The sequence below is a fragment of the Monodelphis domestica genome, chromosome 1 (assembly GCF_027887165.1).
Source record: "Monodelphis domestica isolate mMonDom1 chromosome 1, mMonDom1.pri, whole genome shotgun sequence".
In the NCBI taxonomy this organism is placed as follows: domain Eukaryota; kingdom Metazoa; phylum Chordata; class Mammalia; order Didelphimorphia; family Didelphidae; genus Monodelphis; species Monodelphis domestica.
The window spans coordinates 759,842,927-759,861,239 of NC_077227.1; the positions used below are offsets into that span (position 1 = coordinate 759,842,927).

The 18,313-nt window shown below is 45.3% G+C and overlaps 1 protein-coding gene across 6 annotated transcripts in view; it reads left to right on the forward strand.

Annotated features, from left to right (window-relative positions):
* The first annotated feature begins 835 nt into the window (after window positions 1-835).
* LOC103096610 (zinc finger protein OZF-like) overlaps window positions 836-18,313 on the forward strand; it is a 117,447-nt gene continuing 99,969 nt past the window's right edge. Inside the window, exons 1-3 of one of the 6 annotated variants that reach the window (XM_056825092.1) lie at window positions 836-1,257; window positions 1,426-1,976; window positions 2,993-3,044. In XM_056825092.1, coding sequence (XP_056681070.1) covers window positions 1,771-1,976; window positions 2,993-3,044 — 258 coding nt within the window. In that variant the 5' untranslated portion in view covers window positions 836-1,257; window positions 1,426-1,770. The remainder of the gene's footprint in view (window positions 1,258-1,425; window positions 1,977-2,992; window positions 3,045-18,313) is intronic. The other 5 variants (XM_056825081.1, XM_056825086.1, XM_056825087.1 and 2 more) reach the window with 5 other exon arrangements.

Sequence of the window (18,313 nt, forward strand, 5' to 3'; positions counted from 1 at the left end):
AGCACTGGGGGGGGGGGGGGGGGGGGAGGGGAGTGGCAGCTCTGCTTCCCTCTTCCTGAGGAAGGCTTCTACCTTGTCTGGGGGCCGAGGACACTCCCGGGAGGCTTCCCAGAGACACTCCATGTGATCAGAAGTGATGCCTCGACTTGCCAAGTGCTTTGTTTTTTGAACACTCAGGGCTAGACAACGAGGATTAAGAGACTTGCCCAGGGTCACCCAGCTAGGCAGTGTCTGAGGTTACATTGGAACCCAGGACCTGCCATCTCTGGGCGTGGCTCTCCATGCACTGAGCCTCCCAGCCCTGCCCCCCCAGTGTTTTCTGTAGCCCAGGCTATGATTGGTCCCTGGAAGCAATCATGTGACTTCTCTTCGCTTTGCTATTGGCAGCCCCACTCTGCTCAGGTTCCCTAAGAGGGCAGCTGGCTGTCATTCCCGGCCCGAATCCCGCCTGGCGGGAGCCAGCAATGCTCTGCGGGCGGTTCCTTCTTCAGGCTTCGGCAAGGACAGCCAAAGGAAACTGGTCTCTGGTTTGGGCCTTCCCAGCTCGGGGGTCACCGCGAGAGTGTCCCGGAGAGGGTCCGGCGGGCATCCTCGGCTCAGTTCAGGGAAGAGTCCATACTGGGCCCGCCTGGGTTGTTCCTCTAAAGGCTCCGCCTGCCGGGAGAGTCTTCCTGGGAAGCCCCAGCAGTGCGGGCCCTGGGAGGCGGGGCGGGGGCGGGGCCTAAGCCATTGGGATGAAAGAAGGGGCGGGGCCTCAGTGAGTGAGGAGGATTGAAGGGGCGGGGCGGGGCCTTAGTGAGTGAGGGGGAGAAGGGGCGGGGTGAGGGCGGGGCCTCTGTGAGTGAGGAGGAAGGAAGGGGCGGGGCAGAGCCTCTGTGAGTGAGGAGGAATGAAGGAGTGGGGCGAGGCGGGGCCTCAGCCATTGAGGAGGGAAAAGGGGCGTGGCGGGGCCTCAGTGAGTGAGGAGTAAGGAAGAGGCGTGGTGAGGGCGGGGCAGGCCCGCAAAGTGTGCAGAGGAAGGAGAGGGAGGCGGGGCTCACACTGGAGGCCCAAAAGGAAGATGCGGGAGGAGCGGAGAGGGGGTGGGTCAGGCTCAGGCCCGGAGCAGGCGGCGCGGAGGCCTCTGGGAAGCAGGAAGTGAAGGTGGCTCCCAGTCCCCCTCCTCCTCCTCGTCCTGCTCCTCTACTTCCAGACATCTTCCCGCTTTGGCCCCTTAACGGGCCGTAGAACTCCCACCGCGCCGCGCCTCAAGCCTCGGTAATGATCGCGTGGAGCCGGGGGATCGCGGGAAGGCGGGCCCGAGTGGGAGGAGCCGGGCTTCTGCGCGGGAGGGCGGGAGGCGGAGGACGTCACTCCCCGCCCTCAGGGTACAGCCCCGGGCGCGGGGAGGGTTTAGGCTGGACTGAGTTCGAATTTTGCCTTTAGGAGCCTCTCCTGCATGGACTCCCTCCGGCCTGTGCCTCCGGGAGCCCTGCCCCTCCCCCCCACCACCTGAGACGCTGCTGCTGGGCGGGCCTGGCTGGGGCGGGAAAGGGGCTACAAGAGTGGGAGGAGCCGCGCCTGAGTGGGAATTAACTGCAGGGTACCAAGTATCTGAAGGGTCCTCTTCGGGATCTTCTTTCTTGCTAAAACGACCTGCCTGGAGGGGGTGTTCCGGGAGGGGGCGGGGCAGTACCTGATGCAGTTTTGGGCGCCCTGTCCGGACCCTCGGACCCAGGCGTCCTGCCTCCCAGCCTCTGCTTCAGGCACCTCAAGTACGGTCTATTCAGGATGAACTGGCAACCAGAGAGAGGGCGGAGAGTGAAGAGGCGTTCAGGAGGGCTTCCTGGAGGCGGCGAGATGGTCCTTTGGACTGTAGGGAAGCCGGGGAGGTGCTCCTGGCCCAGGGGCTGGTGTGCCCCGGGGATAAAGCTCTTTAAGTCTGAGACCGACTTCCCACCACATTTTCCTTCCGGGTTTCCCTGGAGTTTTATTGGGTTGGTTGTTTGGCTCTCCCCCTCCTGTCCCCGCCCACCTTTGTTGTTACTTTGGTGTGTGCAAGGAAAAGCTGGAAATCCAATTGCCAGTGTGTGGGGGGACCAGAGAGGCCTTGGCGAGGGAGGAGGGGAAGCAGCTCCGAGAGGGGGCTGAGGTGGGTCCTCTCCAGACTCACCCCCAGTCCCAAGGAGAGGGAGGTGGCAGGTACGAGGGGGAGGGGCCATTAGGGCTGGGAGGCTAAAGAGCATCCTGGGGGATTTGGGTGGGGTTGGGGGGACAGAGGGAGGGGGAGGGCCTTCCCCTTTGGGAGGAAAAGGGAGCCCCCAGGAGAGTGCCAGGCCTGCCTGGGGAGGTCCTGGGTTCCAGTCTGGCCTCTGACCCTTCCAGTTCTCTTGGGGGTTCCCCAGCTGCAATTCCCTTTAGGGATTCCCAGCCTCAGCTGGGCCAAAGGGTCCCCGGCACCCTCCCCAGCCTCTAGGGAGACCGCAGCACCCCTTCCTCCTGTTTCCACAGGTTCAGCCATCCCGGGAGCCCCCTGAGTCTCCCCAGGGTGCTGCCCGCCCTGCCCGGAGCTCTGTTGGCCTTCCCAGACTTCCCTGCTCTGCCTGGGCCCCTTCCGTGGGGGTGGGAAGTGGGGGAGGGGGCCGAAGAGGAGGAGCAGAGGGAGGGGCTCAGCTGCCCCCAGACCCTCTTCTCTTCCCAGGCTCTCCCCTGGCAGGCCTGGCCCAGGGGGGATGGGCTGAGCCAGAGCCATTGGCCAGGGAGGGAGCCCTGAGGCAGAGAGGATGATGGGAAACAGGGAGGGGGACGGAGGAGGGGGGCCCAGGAGGGGCTCCAGGCCCCCTCAGGCTGCTCAGAGGGCAGAGCAGGGAGGTCTGGTGGGCAGAGCTGTGGCCAGAGCTCCATTCAGGGGCCCTAAAGGGGGGGGGTCAGGATCCTGAGGAGGGAGACGAGTCCGGGAAAGCCGGGGGAGCTTCACGGGGGACTCACTAGGGCTGCTTTGCTGCCTCCACAGGGAGCCTGGAGTGCCCGGGATGGCCCTGCAGACAGGCAGACTCCCAGCCCAGGTAAGTGAATTCTGGCCCCCCAGGGGAGCCCCCTCGGCCAGGGCAGCCCTTCCCTGGCTCTGATTGGAGGGCTGGGAAGCTGCGGCCTCCTTCCTGCTGCCCATGTGTGTCCTCGCAGCCCAGGCAGGAGGAACAGCCTGGTGAGTGCCAGGCTCGGCCCAGTGTGTCTGTGTCAGAAGAGGGGAGAAGAAGGGGCTGGAGGGTCCGTGTAAGCCAGGGGAGCCTGTTGGAGGGATGGTCGGGGTCCCTGCCAGGGACAGCCTGAATCCTAGAGGTGAGGAACCCCAGAGAGCCCCCCTGTGGCTGTTGTATCCACCTCAGAGGGTGACCCCCCTTACCTTCTGCTGAGCTTCCTGACCCAGAGGGAGTCCCAGGAGTTGGGGGGAGCCCAGGAAGGGCCTCACCCAGAAATGGGGCCTTTTTGCCAGGAGAGGAGCTCCGAGGGCTCTCGAGAAGAGCCAGCAGCTGCCTCAGGCCTTCTCTGGGCAGTAGATTCCTCCCTGCTCTAGTCCTTCCCTGCTGGGACCGGCTGCAGAGAAAGGGGTGACTTCCTGACTTCCTGATGTTCTGAGAGTTTTCTTTCTGTACATGTAGGGTTGGGGGTTCCTGATGGAGATGTCCTGGGCTTGTCCTGAAGCCTCAGGAACAAAGAATGGGGCACAGAGAACCTGGAGGGCTTCGTGGTCTGCTAAAATATGCTTTCAGCAGTCTGTGTAATAACACTAGGGTTAATGTTCTTATTCTCATTTCATTGTTGGGGAAACTGAGGCAAGCAGAGGTTAAGGTTCTCTTCGGACGTTTTTCTGTTTTAAGGAATATTTGGTTTGAGATTTCTTCCACAAATGACTAATCAGGGAACATATTTTACGTGGTTGCTCAGTAAAGTCTGATCAGATTGTTCGCTCTCTCAGGGAGGAGGAAGGGAGGGACGGAGACTATTTGGAACTCAAATAAAAAAATGATAGAATTAATTTTTGCCTGTAATTGGGGAGAAAATAGAAAGTTATTCTACATCCATCTCCCTGTCGCTATGAGGTGTGTCTGAGCTGTCTCTCTCCTCCCTTCTGATCCTGCGATCTTTCACATTAAGCTCACATTTCCTTAAACCCTGTACAGTAGAGGATGGTGTAGACTTATGCTCTGAGCCCCATTTCCCGCCAGTTTCCTTCCCAGGTTTACCAAATAAGGAATTTTCTCCCAAATCGCTGGTTTGCCCCTTGACAGGAGGGACTTCCTTTAGCCTGTCCCATTGCTTTATCTCCTTCTTGTCCTACCAGAACCCCAGATTTAGGACGACGGCTGGCTTGTGCCCTGCCCTGAGCTCTGCTGTGCTGCTCCCCAGCTATCCTGGCTCCTTTTCACCATTTTCCCTGCTATGGCCGATCTTTCATTGGGCCTTACATGATGTGAGCCTCTTCCTGCCTGCCTGGGAAACTGGCCCGCCTGTGCCTGCTGCTTCGCTGAGCTGAGGTTGACCAGAAGCACAGTCAGATCCTGAGCCTGCTGGAAGGAGTTTTCTCCTCCTTGTCAGTCTCAGGCCCTCCCTGGGTCTCATCTGCAAACTGGGTCCGTATTGATCCATCAGTTCTGGCTTCCTGGTTCTTTTCATTGCTCACAGCTATTGGGAAGGAGTCGGACCCCTTTCAGGAAACTTCCTCCGTCCCTCTTCCCCATCCCGACTTGGCCCTTCCCTAATCTTTTCTCCAGTTAGAAAGCAGACGACCCAACACTGGATTGTTTCCTTTGTCTTCATTGGTCTGATTTAATTCATCTCTTTGAAGGTAGGTCAGTCTCTTCCCCTGATTTTGAGGTCCAGCCCAGGAAAGCGCCTGGTCCGTTTTGGCCAGGCAGTCGTCAGCCGTTAGTAAATGGATGTGCTCCGAAGAGCAGAGCTTTGAGATTCTGCAGACCTTTCAGCTTTCACTGGTCACAGTTAAGCTCTCCATGTTCTACATTGGCCTGGAAATCTGGTCCCTGGGTCAAAGCTCTCCCCGTGCTCCAAATGATACACTGGACACCCCCTCCCTCCCCCCACTACAGGTTGCAGCCTCCCCCCCCCCCCTTCCTCCCAGGACAGGTAGACTGCAGCCACCAAGTCTCTGGGCTCCGTGTGAGTCCTCGTCTCCCTTTACCCAAAGGAACCTTCATCAGTGGAACCCCCTTCCATGTCAGGTTAGGCCTCCTTCCTCTCTCCATCTTCTCAGGCTTTGTCTTCTCCTCCGGACCTCGTCTCCTGATGCTCTTCTCTATGCACCTCCTCAATCCTCCTCCTCTCAATGCTGTGTAATCAGTGGATAATCTGTGTGGAGCTATTCCTGGTTCTGGTTCTGGATTCTCTGGCTTGCAGACTAGAGAGCAGCTGGGAGGGGGGGGCGGAACCTCGGGGAAGGTTATTTGTTATGGAAATAGAAGTACTTCTGAGAGATAGATGGAGAGATGCTGCTACAGGGGGTGCTATCTGGGCTTTGTCTGTTGATCCCCTGGCTAATAAATCAAGATATTTCCGACCCTTCTCCCTTCACCTCCCAATGTTCACCCATGTTTTCCTTTCCCCTCCTCCCTCCTCCAGTGTTAGTCAGCCACCTTCTGAGCAACTCAGGGGAACTATGAGATTTCAGAGAAATATTCTTCACTCTTCCTTCCTTGGGTAGGGGGGATTATTGGGAACAAACAAGATGGAGATTGAGGTGAAGGGGATGAGGGTGTCCCTAATCTATGAGGAGAATTAACAGGGTGTGGGAAATGTCAGTGTTGTCTCAGCTATGACACAGAGATAGCCAGAGAGATGGAGGACAACAGTTAAATCTTCTTTCTTCTTCAGTCAGACAATCTCTGCTTGAGGAATTCAAGTCCAGACTGCCAAACCCCAAAGGCCTCTCTCTGCCTAGATCAGAAAAAGCCAGTCTCTTTTTAGTCAGGAACCCAGAGAAGAGGTTTCTCTCTTGGTCAGTGACCCCCAAGAGCCCAAAGTCTCCTCAGTACATCTCCCTCTGCCAGCTCCAACTGCCTCTCCTAGGAACATTCCGTTTGGATTCTTCTTCTTGACTGACAGACTGGTCCTTCACCTTGGTCTGCGTGCTGGGCTTGTCCTGCAAATCCTCTCTTCATGCCTCTTCCACAATCCCCCCTTTTATTCTAAAAATGCAGCTTGCATTTTTCAATGATACTTAACCTCTTTATAATAATTTTATCTATCTTATTCTCAACCCTGCAGCATTCGAAATATTCTTACCCCCCTCCAAAATAACAAAATCCTAACTTCTTTTAGCTAGTCTGTCTACATAGATGCTAAATTTTCATGTCTACCAATCATAGTAGATGCTTTTTCCAGGACTGCCTATTCTTTATTTCTCACCTTTGTGAATTTTAAAATCTCCATCTTGCTTGGTCTAGCACCCAGGATTGTGCATACCCACACTACACAGGCATGTGCTAGTCAATGACAAATCAGAAATAACTGACTGCCCACCTGGGCTGTCCTAAGCCAAGCTTGAGCCACCATTGGCACTTGTGAGGCACAGGAAGTGAGGTAGGGAACAGCCTCGGGAATTCGTTCACTTCTTGTGGACAGAGCTAGGCGGCAGTTCGTGCTAGGAGCTTGAGCAGGGAGGAGGCCCACAGACGGCTTCCCTTCAGATCGGTCACGTGAGTTCTCTTCTCGACCTTGGCCTTTGAGCCTAAACTCCCTCTGGCTCTGCCAGAAGGTTGAGTTAACCTTTTCCTTTTCCTCCTCTCTCCTTCACTCCCTGTCCTTTTTTCTTAATCCCGTTGTGATTAAACCACCATAAACTCTGTTCTGACTTGAGTTTTTCATTTTAGGAATTTTATAAGTAAATTCTTTGGTGACCATAAATTAATATTATAACAATCTTTAAAGGTGATTTTTCACCATAACACCTTCTTTGATTATATTTTCTCCAGCACTATCCACTCTTTAGTTCTCACCTTCTCTGGTTATATTATATCTTCTGAGGTACTTCACCCTTCTTTGTTAAGCTTACATTTTGTGTGTTACTTGATCTTTCTGTGATTAATTTAACCTTTATAGGTACTTAACACCCTTTTGTATTAGATCTAAAAATAGAGTTAACTTAAGGTTCTAGCTTCACTGTAAGGTATGAGTTAAATACCTTCATTGTTCAATCAGGAGTTTACAACTTTATCTTCCCCTAAAGTATGTCTAATTAGGGTGGAGTAATTTCCAAGTCCACAATCCCTCCTGATGATCATTGGGAGACTGATTTCCCCATTGATCATTTAACATAATCATCATGTAATCCTAAAGCCCTTTTAACTACAGATGTATAAAATATTCAATTTCTAAGAGGGAATTACAATAGTTAGGGAGAAATAGAAAAGAGAGAAAGCAAAACCAATGGTTTGCTAGGCTCATTGACAAAAAGCCAAATTAGGGGCATTCCCCTTTGGCATGAATGTATACATTTACAATAAATGTTCGATCAAACTTCAGTTCAATCAACCACACCCAAAGTTCATTCTGGATCTTCCTGATGTAGTGTAGGTTTTCTGGCATCTTTCTGTAACAGTTCATTCTTTGGATTTAGGAATTAGAAAAAGATCTTTTCTCTTAACAAAATTTCAAAATCTTGGATTTTTATTAAAATACAATCTGAAGTGGGTGTTAAAAAAACATCCAGTTTAGCTCAGGATGCAATATTGAGTTATGGGGATGTATGAGTCAATTTATCAAAAGAAGAGAAAAACAACAAAAAACATAAGAATGGAAAATAAATGGAAAGAGAAAATAAAATAAAATTCAGAATAGTCCCTTATTTAGGTTTAATAAATTTCCAACAGGCCCTTGTATAGGTCCAATTTAAAGTAGTTTCTATCCCACAAGTCTGTAGGACAGAATGCAGTACTATTTCACTTACCCATTTGCAGCCAAGACTACAGGAAGTTGTCATACTATAAGAAGAAAAGGAACTAGAATTTTATTTTGATAGGGAAGTGTCATTCCCTGGTCTGATTTTTTGTCATTCTCAGGGATATGGGGAGCCAGGATGATAGTTAAAGTTTGGTATTTGTCTGAGTACTTCACAAAAAGTGTAGATACAAGGAAATCCCACGACTTAACATATGTCAAGCGTTGCAACCTCGAGTCTCACACTAGTTTTTCCTATGTGCTCTTTTTTGCACTATTCAGTTTAAGTCTGTGCTCCTTTTTATCCTATTTCCTGGAATCAGACACAAACATTAATCATAGTCCCATAACATTTTATCAATAAATGGCAGGTTCCCATAGTTTAAAGCTTTTGGGTATGCATTGATATTATAGCAGGTATATATATATATATATATATATATATATATTCCAATCAAAATAAAAGAAAAGCAATAATTAAAATAAGGGGGGAAAACAGTAATTCAATGTGTTCTCGAAAAACAGCATCCACTTGTCTATGGATTATCTCCATTGTATGTGATAGGATACAGTCAATCATTCTCAACACAAGATGTTCTCTTTACATGTGAGCAATGAATCCAAGAGACCTTCTCTACAACCTTTATAGATGTTGGAATAGTTAACATTTGGAATGTTCCTTCCCAGGAAGGCTGAGTTGCTCCAGTAAGCTGGAGATTCTTAATATACACCTTGTCTCCTGTGTTCCATTCGTGAAGTGAAAAATCTAGTGGTCCGGCTTGTACTGCAATTCTGGATTCATGGAGTTCACGCAGTTTGTGCTGTAATTCATGTATATAGGAAGCAATAATAGTATCTCCCCCTAATAGTGATGTATAGGCAGGGGAGAAAGGTTTAGCCTGTATAGGCAGATGTCCAAAAAGCATCTCAAATGGTGAGATGTGTAGGTCTCCTCTAGGCCTGCTTCTAAGATAAAATAGGCCCAGAGGGAAAATTTAAATCCATTTTAAATATGTCTCAGAGCTTAATTTGCCAATCATAGTTTTAAGTTCTTTGTTCATTCTTTCAACTTCGCCCTGAGCTCTGGGGATGATATGGAACATGGAATTTGGGAGTTATCCCTAAGCAAGAATATATTTGATTTAGGACAGATTCAGTAAAATGACTTCCTCTATCTGAATCAATATGTACTGACAGGCTAAAGTGAGGAATAATTTCTTTTAAAAGTATCTTAGCAACAAAAGCCGCTGTGGCTCAGGTCGCAGGAAATGCTTCTGGTCATCTGGTTAGTTGATCCACTATGACTGGACAAAATTTATAACATCCAGCCTTTGGCCTTGTTATGAAATCTATCTGTAGGTGCTCAAAAGGTGTGTAAGCCAGAGGATGCCCACCAAAGGTTTTGCCACGAAATGCATGTTGGTTATATGCTTGGCAGGTAGAGCAGGCTGAACACACTTTAGAGGCTATAGTAGTTATACCAGGGGCTATCCATACTCTCTTAATAGAGTCCACGATGCCCTGGGTACCAAAGTAACCATTTTTATGAACAGATTGGCAAATGTTAGATTTAAAATAGTTTTGAGCATTAAATAGTTGTAGATAAGAGAATGGGAGCCATAAAATGTGATAATTAAAATGTTTGAGAGAAGGGAAATATATAACAATTATGACCGCTGAAATATGTTTTCTACTGTGTCTTGGTTTTATATAAATATAAGATGGTCGCCAGGGAATATATTCCCAATTTATGAATATGCCCAAGCCAACTGGGTTTTATAGAGAAATTTAATTTATAATACACTGATTAATCAATAGAAAAAGAGAGAAAGTAAGAAAGGAATAAGAATGAATAAATCAGTCAGTTGGTTTTATCACTCACCCAAGATCTCTCTAGGTAAGACTTCTTATGCCAACCTCAGGCTACACCTTCAAGAGAGCCTCCTTTCAAGAAATGTTTCCAGAGACTTCTCCTCCTGAGTTCTCCTTCCACTGCCTCCTTCAAGACCTCTCCCGGAGCTCTCCCTCCAGGACTTCTCTCCTCTCAGACCTCCTTCAGAGCATCAACCCCTCTCTCAGACCTCCTTCAGAGCAAGCCTCCTCAGTCCTCCTTCAGAGCAACCTCCTCTCTCCTCCTTCAGAGCCAGCCTTCTCTCCTGGTCCTCCAACAGAGCAACCTCCTCAGTCCTCCTTCAGAGCCACCTCGCTCAAAGCAAAACCTCCTCCTCCCACTCCTCAGACCCCGCTATCTTTAAGGAAACCATCTAAGTTCCCTCCCCTCAGTTCTCACATCTACCAATCACTGTCGATCTCTCCCCTGTGCCAATGGTGGCTCTAGCTTAACCCAGGACCGCCCAGAGGTCTGTTTCCTTTGCACATGTCTGTTGAAGGTCATATTCTCAAATAATTAAATCTTGATCTTTGCTGCAGCTCTTCCTAAATCCTGTTACTCTGAGTAGGGTGGAGATTGTAAGTTCCAAGACCTGGTTCTGTCATTCCAAGTATCTCTATTGTATCAATTCTAAAATCAATCATGACTCAAAGAACTTCCTGTTCTATGCTTAAGCATAGGTCAAAGCCCTTTCCATCGTTTAGCAAAAGGTTTCTGTCCTAAAGTAGTCTTAAGTAGGGAGGAGAAGGATCCTCCCATGCCAAGGAGTTTCACATTCCAATAGAGTTCTTACTATCAGTAGGAAATTTTTCAAGTATGAAATTTCCCAATAGGGAAATTTCCAACATTCATAAGTCTAAGAAATTTTAAGGTTTACACACATTTGGTGATAGAAACTTCTAGGGAGCAGGGGTTGTCCCTCAGATGACACCCGTACTCCAAGTTGTACAGCATTTCAAGGTAATGTTTTTGGTATTTAACAAGGTTATTTCATACCTTGTAATTCGCTGATCCAAGAATTCCTGTGTTCTATGCCTTAGAAACAATGTCTCTACCTCATAATTGTGGGCAAATAATTGTTTTTGGTTTTGTTTTTGTTTTCCATTTGAATTAGTTTATTTAGTCAGTTTACAACATTATCCCTTGGTTATAAAAATCCCATTGTTTCCCTCCCTCCCCTCCACCCACCCTTCCCACAGCCAATGCAAAATTTCATTGGGTATCAGAACCTATTTCCATGTTATTTACACTAGGATGTTCATTTAGAGTCTACATCCTCAACCACATCCCTTCTACCCATGTATTCAAGCCTGTTTCTACTCCCACAGTGTTTCCTCTGAAAGTGGATAGTGGTTTTTCTCATAGATTCCCTCCAAGTTGTTTTGGGTCATTGCATTGCCGCTAATGGAGAAGTCCATTAGATTCAATTGTACCACAGTGTATCAGTCTCTGTGTACAATGTTTTCCTGGTTCTCCTCCTCTCACTCTGCATTACTTCTTGGAGGTTGTTCCAGTCCTCGTGGAATTCCTCCACTTTATTATTCCTTTGAGAACAATAGTATTCCATCACCAACAGATACCACAATTTGTTCAGCCATTCTCCAATTGAAGGGCATCCCCTCATTTTCCAATTTTTTGCCACCACAAACTAAGAGAGGCTGAAGATAAATGAGACAAGAATTTTAAAACTAAGATAAGTCATCTGGAAACAAAAAATAGTGTTTTGAAAGCCAAAATCAACCAGCTTGAAAGTGAGGCAAAGGAGATGAAAGATGAGGCAAAGGAGATGAGAGATGAGGTAAAGAGAATGAAAGATGACCTGCAAAGAAAATAAGACCAGAAGGAGGATGACCAAAAAGCCAGGGATGAAATCCAGACTTTAAGAACCAGAATACAACAACTAGAATCAAGTGACCTCACAAGTCAGCAGACACTATAAAACATTAATAACAGTCCCATAGCGTTTTATCAATAAATGGCAAGTTCCCATAGTTTAAAGCTTATGGGTATGCATTGATATTATATCAAGAATATATATATATATATATATATATATGTGTGTGTATATATATATTAAACTTATATTACTACAGAAAAAATAACATTAATTGTATGTACCTTTAGTACAAGAAATAAGAAAAATAAAAGAAAAAATCAAATATTCTAATCAAAGTAAAATCAATAATAAAAATAAGGGGGGGAAATCTGTAATTCAATGTGTCCTCAAAAAACAGCATCTACTTGTCTATGGATTATTATCTCCAGTGCATATGATAGTGTACAGTCAATCAGTCTCAACAGAAGATGCTTTCTTCACATGTGAGCAATGAATCCAACAGACCTTTTCTCCAACCTTTATAGATGTTGGAGTAGTTAGCAATATTTGGAAAGGTCCTTTCCACAAAGGCTGAGTTGCTCCAGTAGGCTTGAAATTCTTAATATACACTTTGTCTCCTGGATTCAGGTCATAAAGAGAAAAGTCTAGTGGTCCAGCTTGTACTGCAGCTTCAGATTCATGAAGTTCACGCAGTTTGTGCTGTAATTCCTGTATATAGGAAGCAATAGTAGTATCTCCCCTAATTATAATAATTCCTCCATACCCCCATACAAACCTCCCATTATCTCCCAGTTTTTCCAATCCTCACCATCTCTACCAATAAATATTACATCTCATAGCTGTCAATAATGCTTCTCTGGCCTGGTTTAGTTTTGTGTGATGTAGTTCAACATTGGGGTTCCAATGTGGATCTTCAGTTGACCAATAATGTCCTTTCCTACCTCGCTTCTGATTAGCCAGAGAGACGATATTATTTTTTTCTCTTTTTGTTAAAAATGTCTCTAACAAATTTTCAACATCCATCCAAGTGGGGTCAAAAGTTCTGAATATGTTCTCTAATTTTTTTATAATTTAATATTGGTTCTTCCTCAAATGATGGAAGATCTTCCTTAAATTTATTTAAATCCTCAGGACTAAAAGGTATATGATGTCTTACAGATACCAAATTTCCATCTTTATTAAAAGTAGGTACTTCCCTTAAAGGAAATAACCTATCTGAATTATTTGGTACTCTCATTTCTGTTTCTAGCCTTCTTGCTCCATTCTCAATGAGGTAGGTATGATAAAGATAAGAGGTTGGCACACTGAGGGAGAGGGTTTTTTGTTGTCCCATAGTGCCAGAAAGATCAGAGGTAGGAAGGATCTGGGAATTGAATTGGGCAGGGTGGGAAGGAGGGGAAAAGGAAGAAGTGTTAGTAGCTGGGGTGAAAGATACAGAGGTGTTAGGTTTAGATGAATGAGTAGGGTGTATATGGGTAGGGTATGTAGGGTGTGGGATTGGAAGCATGGGCAGGTTGTGAACTCAGAGTGGAGGGTGTGGGATCAGAAGCATGGGCAGTGGGAGGAGTGGGTTGGTTAGAAGTAAGGTTTTCTGAGACCAATGGGGCAGGGGAAGGGGTGGGTTGGTTAAGAGCAGGGGGTTCTAATGCCGAGTTGGCAGGGGGAGCATTGGGTTGGCTAGGAGGGTTAGTGTCCAGAGCAAGTTGGGACAGAGATTCTGATAATGTTCTTAACTGTCTTTTAATGTTTCTCATAAAAGCTGCGATCTCTCCATGACTTTCCTCTATAAGCTCCTGACGAGTATTTAGTTCTACAATTTGTTGAATATTAGAGGGAGCAATTGGTTGGTGTGACTTGAGAAATGAGTTCTTCAGGAAGATCCAATATTACAGTTACAACAATCAAAAACTCAAGGGAAAGTAGTATGTTGATTAGATTTTGCCATAAGTTCCATGGGATGAGCCCTTTCAGAGAGAAAAGGAATTCTGTATTTACAAAATTGGTCACGGAACTGATGAGCCAGCTGTTAAGTAAGTTATAGACCAATGCTTGTACTAAGAAAAGAACAAAGTATTTACTGAAACACCAGTTGTTAACTAAGTTCTGAACTGGCTGTAACTCCAAATTTCTAAAGTAAACACTTGGGGAGCAGTCCAAGGCCAAAGCTTTCTCCAGATTTCCCTTAATCCTAATCTAGGCAGTTGTTCCCTAAAGGAAGGAGATTTAGAAACAGCTCTCCTAGCCAGGACCTTAGTGCCCTGTTGCTGAGATTTAAAACAGCTGTGCTCTATTTAATTTAAGGAGAAATCAAAATGTTTTTTACTCACCTGCACTTGCAACTGTGTTTTGAAGCTGAGTTAGCACGTTTAAAAGCCTGACTGACAGAGCAAGTAATAAAGAGAGAAAGGAATGGGATTTCACAGAAATTTTGAGGGTTTTTCGTCACAACCTACGTGGTCTGCCATAAACTGTGACCGCGAAAATATGTTTTTCAAGACTTTGAATTGCCAAAAGTGTAAAGATAAATTTTAGTGTCTTGATTTAAATAAAAAAGAAGTGGTCGCCATGGGAAAAATTCCCAAATATGAAATACCCAAGTCAGCTGGGTTTTATGAAGATTTTAATTAATACAAATTAAGGAATTAAGGAAAGGGAGGAGAGAGAGAGAGAGAGAGAGAGAGAGAGAGAGAGAGAGAGAGAGAGAGAGAGAGAGAGAGAGAGAGAGAGAGAGAGAGAGACTAGGCTAAGAGCCTAGACCTTTCTCCTTAAGAGAGAAAACTAAGTCAGTCTTTAATCACTCACCACAAGATCCTTCCAAGCAAAACTCTAGTGTTCAGAGACCCAACTACTCCAACTAGTCCAAGCTCCAATTCAGCTTCCAATGCTCAATTAAATTCAGCCACCGAGAGACCCTCCAATTCAGCTTCCTAAGCTGAACTATTCTGAACTCTCTCCTGAACTGGTTCAGACAGCTCCTTTTAAAGAGAAATTTTTCTTGTGTCACCTCCCCTAAATTTTCACATCTACCAATCACAGTAGACATTTTCCAAAGGACTGACCATTCTTAATTCACATCTTGTTATCACCTTTTCTGGGTAGACCAACACCTCTGAGTATCTCACATCTCCTTGCTAAGCTTGCTTGCCCCTTTAGTGATTAATTTGATCTTCATAGGTACTTAGCACCCTTTTGTATTAGATCTAAAAATAGACCTAGCTTAAGGGCTTTTGCCTTACTATAAGTATGGGTTAAGTACTTTTTCATTGTTCAGTAAGGAGTTTTACAACTTTATCTTCCCTTTAGGTATGCCTAAGTATGGGTGGAGTAATTTTAAAGTTCCCAATATATTCCTGATCAGGTTCCTCCATTGTTTAAATGGGGAATAACCTTAACCAATTATTTTAAGGTAGAGTTTGAGCTATTTTAAGATTCACAAGCTATTACGTTCCTGAGGCAATGCACCATGCCTTGTGCAGCTGTGTCAAGGATAGAACTGTAAAACGCAATAGCCCTCAGATTTAACCCAAAGTACTGTGCAAGCATTCCAGAAGCGACGCCTTTTGCTTCATGGACGTACGAGTGGAATTCTTTCTTATAATCAGGCATTCCCAAAGCTGGAGCTGATAGAATAGCTCCCTTCAACTGTGACAAAGCATGTAAATGTTCTCTGTTCAATTGTAATGGTTCTTTAATGTCCTTCTTTGTCAATTCAGTTAAGCACTTGGAAATATGAGAATAATCTACTATGTACTGCCCTGAGAAACCAGCAACCCCAGGGAAACACCAAGTTCTTTCTTAGTTCTAGGAACACCCAGCTTCTGTATGTCTGCTATCCTTTTATTAGAGAAGTTCCTGGTGCCCCCCTCCAGGACAAATCCTAAATATTCCACTGTTGGCTGGACTCACTGAATCTTCTTTCTAGAAACTTTATGTCCCCTCTCATAAAGTTCTATCCATAACTTCTTTGAAGCTTCCAGACAAGTCTTAGGATCAGGAGATGCTAGCAACAAATCATCCACGTAGTGTATCAATTGGCTATGTTTGAAAGTCACGGTGGCTAGATCTCTCTGCTACAGTTGGCAAAATATTGAAGCAGACTCACAACAACCTTGCACTAATCTAGTGTAGCACAGCTGAGTTTGTCCCCATTGGAAAGCAAAAATATTTTGAGAATCAGGGTGCAACGGTATGGTAAAGTAAGCATTGCTCAGGTCTAACACTGTGTACCACCTGGCTTCTGCAGGAATTTGAGTTATAATATCATTTGGAGATGGTGTTAAAGTGTGCCTTTTCTTTATAAAATTATTCACAGCCCTCAAATCCATCACAAATCTCCAGGCAGGAGTGTCATCTTCATTCAGCTTATTCTTTTGAATAGCTAAAATTGGGCTATTATATTCAGATACTGTAGGTCTCAATATACCTTGCTCAAGCAAACTATTTTTGATAGGTGTTATTCCTTCCTTAGCTTCTCTACTCAATTTGTATTGTGGTATCTTAGCTTCCTATAAGTCCCAACTAAAGATGAAAAACTGTTTACAGGAAATGTTCCCTTTTTCCTTTTAGTCAGAGTGCCTTAATTCTTTCCATTTTTCCCTTTTCCTCCCAGACAGAACTTGCTTTGTGTCCATGTGTCTGTATTATTTCCATCCCTCATTGGACTGTGAGCTACCGGAGGGCAAGGACTGCCTTAAGCCTTTTGGGGGATCCCCAGAAGTTCAGAACAGGTGCTAAATTAGAGGCAATGGAAATGAAAGTGTCTGGTCCTTTAAATGTAAAGGTTATAACTAATGGTTGGACTTTAATTTATTTGAAATAAAGTGTTCACCAAAAATTGTTATACCTCAAGTCAGAAGTTTACTTTCTGTATTTATTTTTCTCCATATATCTATTAACTCTAATTTCTCTAAGATTTCATTCGCCTCTTTTACCTCTTTTTTATTTTTTTTATTTGATTTATCTAAATTTGATAGTAGTTGGTTCAAATCTCCCACTAGTATAATTTATTATCTATTTCCTCCTTTAGTTCTAGTAATTGCTCCATACGAAATTTGGGTGCTATACCATTTGGTGCATACATGTTTATTAGTGATATTTCTTCATTGTATATACTCCCTTTTAACAGAATATATTTACCTTCCCTGTCCCTTTTGATCAGGTCTATTTGTGCTTTGGCTTTATCAGATATCATGATTACCACTCCTGCCTTCTTTCTGTCAGTTGAGGCCCAAAAGGTCTTACTCCAACCTTTAATTCTGACCTTGTGAGTATCTTCCCGCCTCATGTGTATTTCTTAAAGACAACCTGTGGTAGGGTTTTGGATTCTAATCCATTCTACTATTTGTCTACGTTTTACGGGTGAGCTCATCCCATTCACGTCCAATGTTATGATTGTCTTTTGTGAATTCCCTGGCATTTTGATGTCCTCCCCTAATTCTGACCTTTCTTCTTTCACTATAACCTTTTAAACCAGTGATTTCCTTTAGATCAGTCCCCGATATTTCCCTCAATTGTTATGCTTCCCTTTCTGTCCCCTCCCTTTTTGTTCCCTTCCCCTCCCCCTACTCCTTCCCTCCCTTTTTGTAGCCCCTCCCTCCCAGCCCGCCTTAGTTTCCCTTCTCCCTTACCCTGTTGGATAAGATAGAATTCAAGATCCCAATGGATCTGGATGTTCTTCCCTCCCAGAGTTGATTTCCCTGAGAGTAAGTTTTAAGTAATACCACTTCGCACTCTTTTCCTCTCCTTCTTATAAGAGAATTCTGTCCCTCCCCTTCCCGTGTGTATCTTTGTGTGACAAAGATTATTCTATTTAATATATTTCTATTTCTTCAAGTATATCTTAGTACCCTTGTTGATCCCCCCCCTTTATTTTTCTTTTTGTTTTTCCCCCCTCCAAATTGTAACCTGGTCGTGGTGGTTACAAAAAGGGACTTTCCCTTTGTGGGCTGGGACTCGAGAAGAAGGAGCAAGGAGTCTGAGAATATGGGTGAAGAATGACATACAGAGACAAGTCAAAGTAATAGATAGGACAGGCGTGATCCCCTCTGCTTTTTTCCTTGGTCAAAGAATTAAAGGAAAATATGAGAAGCTTGCAGACACGTGGAAGTGAGGATTCCGAGATAGAAAGCATGTGGCCAAGGGAGGCCTTAGTGAAGGGACAGTAGTGAAGCTTTAAGATCACTGGAACAAGAGAGGGAATCACGCCTTTACCCCAGGCTTTCTTGGGGATAGCCAGGATCAATGACCACCTAACAAAGCATTCAGATTGGATGGGAAGGTGAAGGTGATGCTTTTTGGGCGTGTACCGTTCAACCTGCGCTTTCTTAGAGGACTCTGAGCCAAAATGTTAATGAGTTTGTCCTAAGCACCGGCCTCATGGCCGGGTCAAGACTTCATTCACAAATATCAAAGTATCACCTTGTGTCTGAAGACACAGTAACCATACAATCATTTGTGTTTCATAGATGTGACTATGCTTGGAATGCTACACAAATCAAGTTAATGCCCCAATCTTTCCCTATGAGTGATTCTTCTGGTTACTCTATGATTGCATACAATTTTTGAAAGTTACACATAATATTTCCCCCATATGTTAGTACATATAATTTGATCTAATTGTAGCCCTTATAGAAGAGAGTTTGAATGAAAGGGGGAAA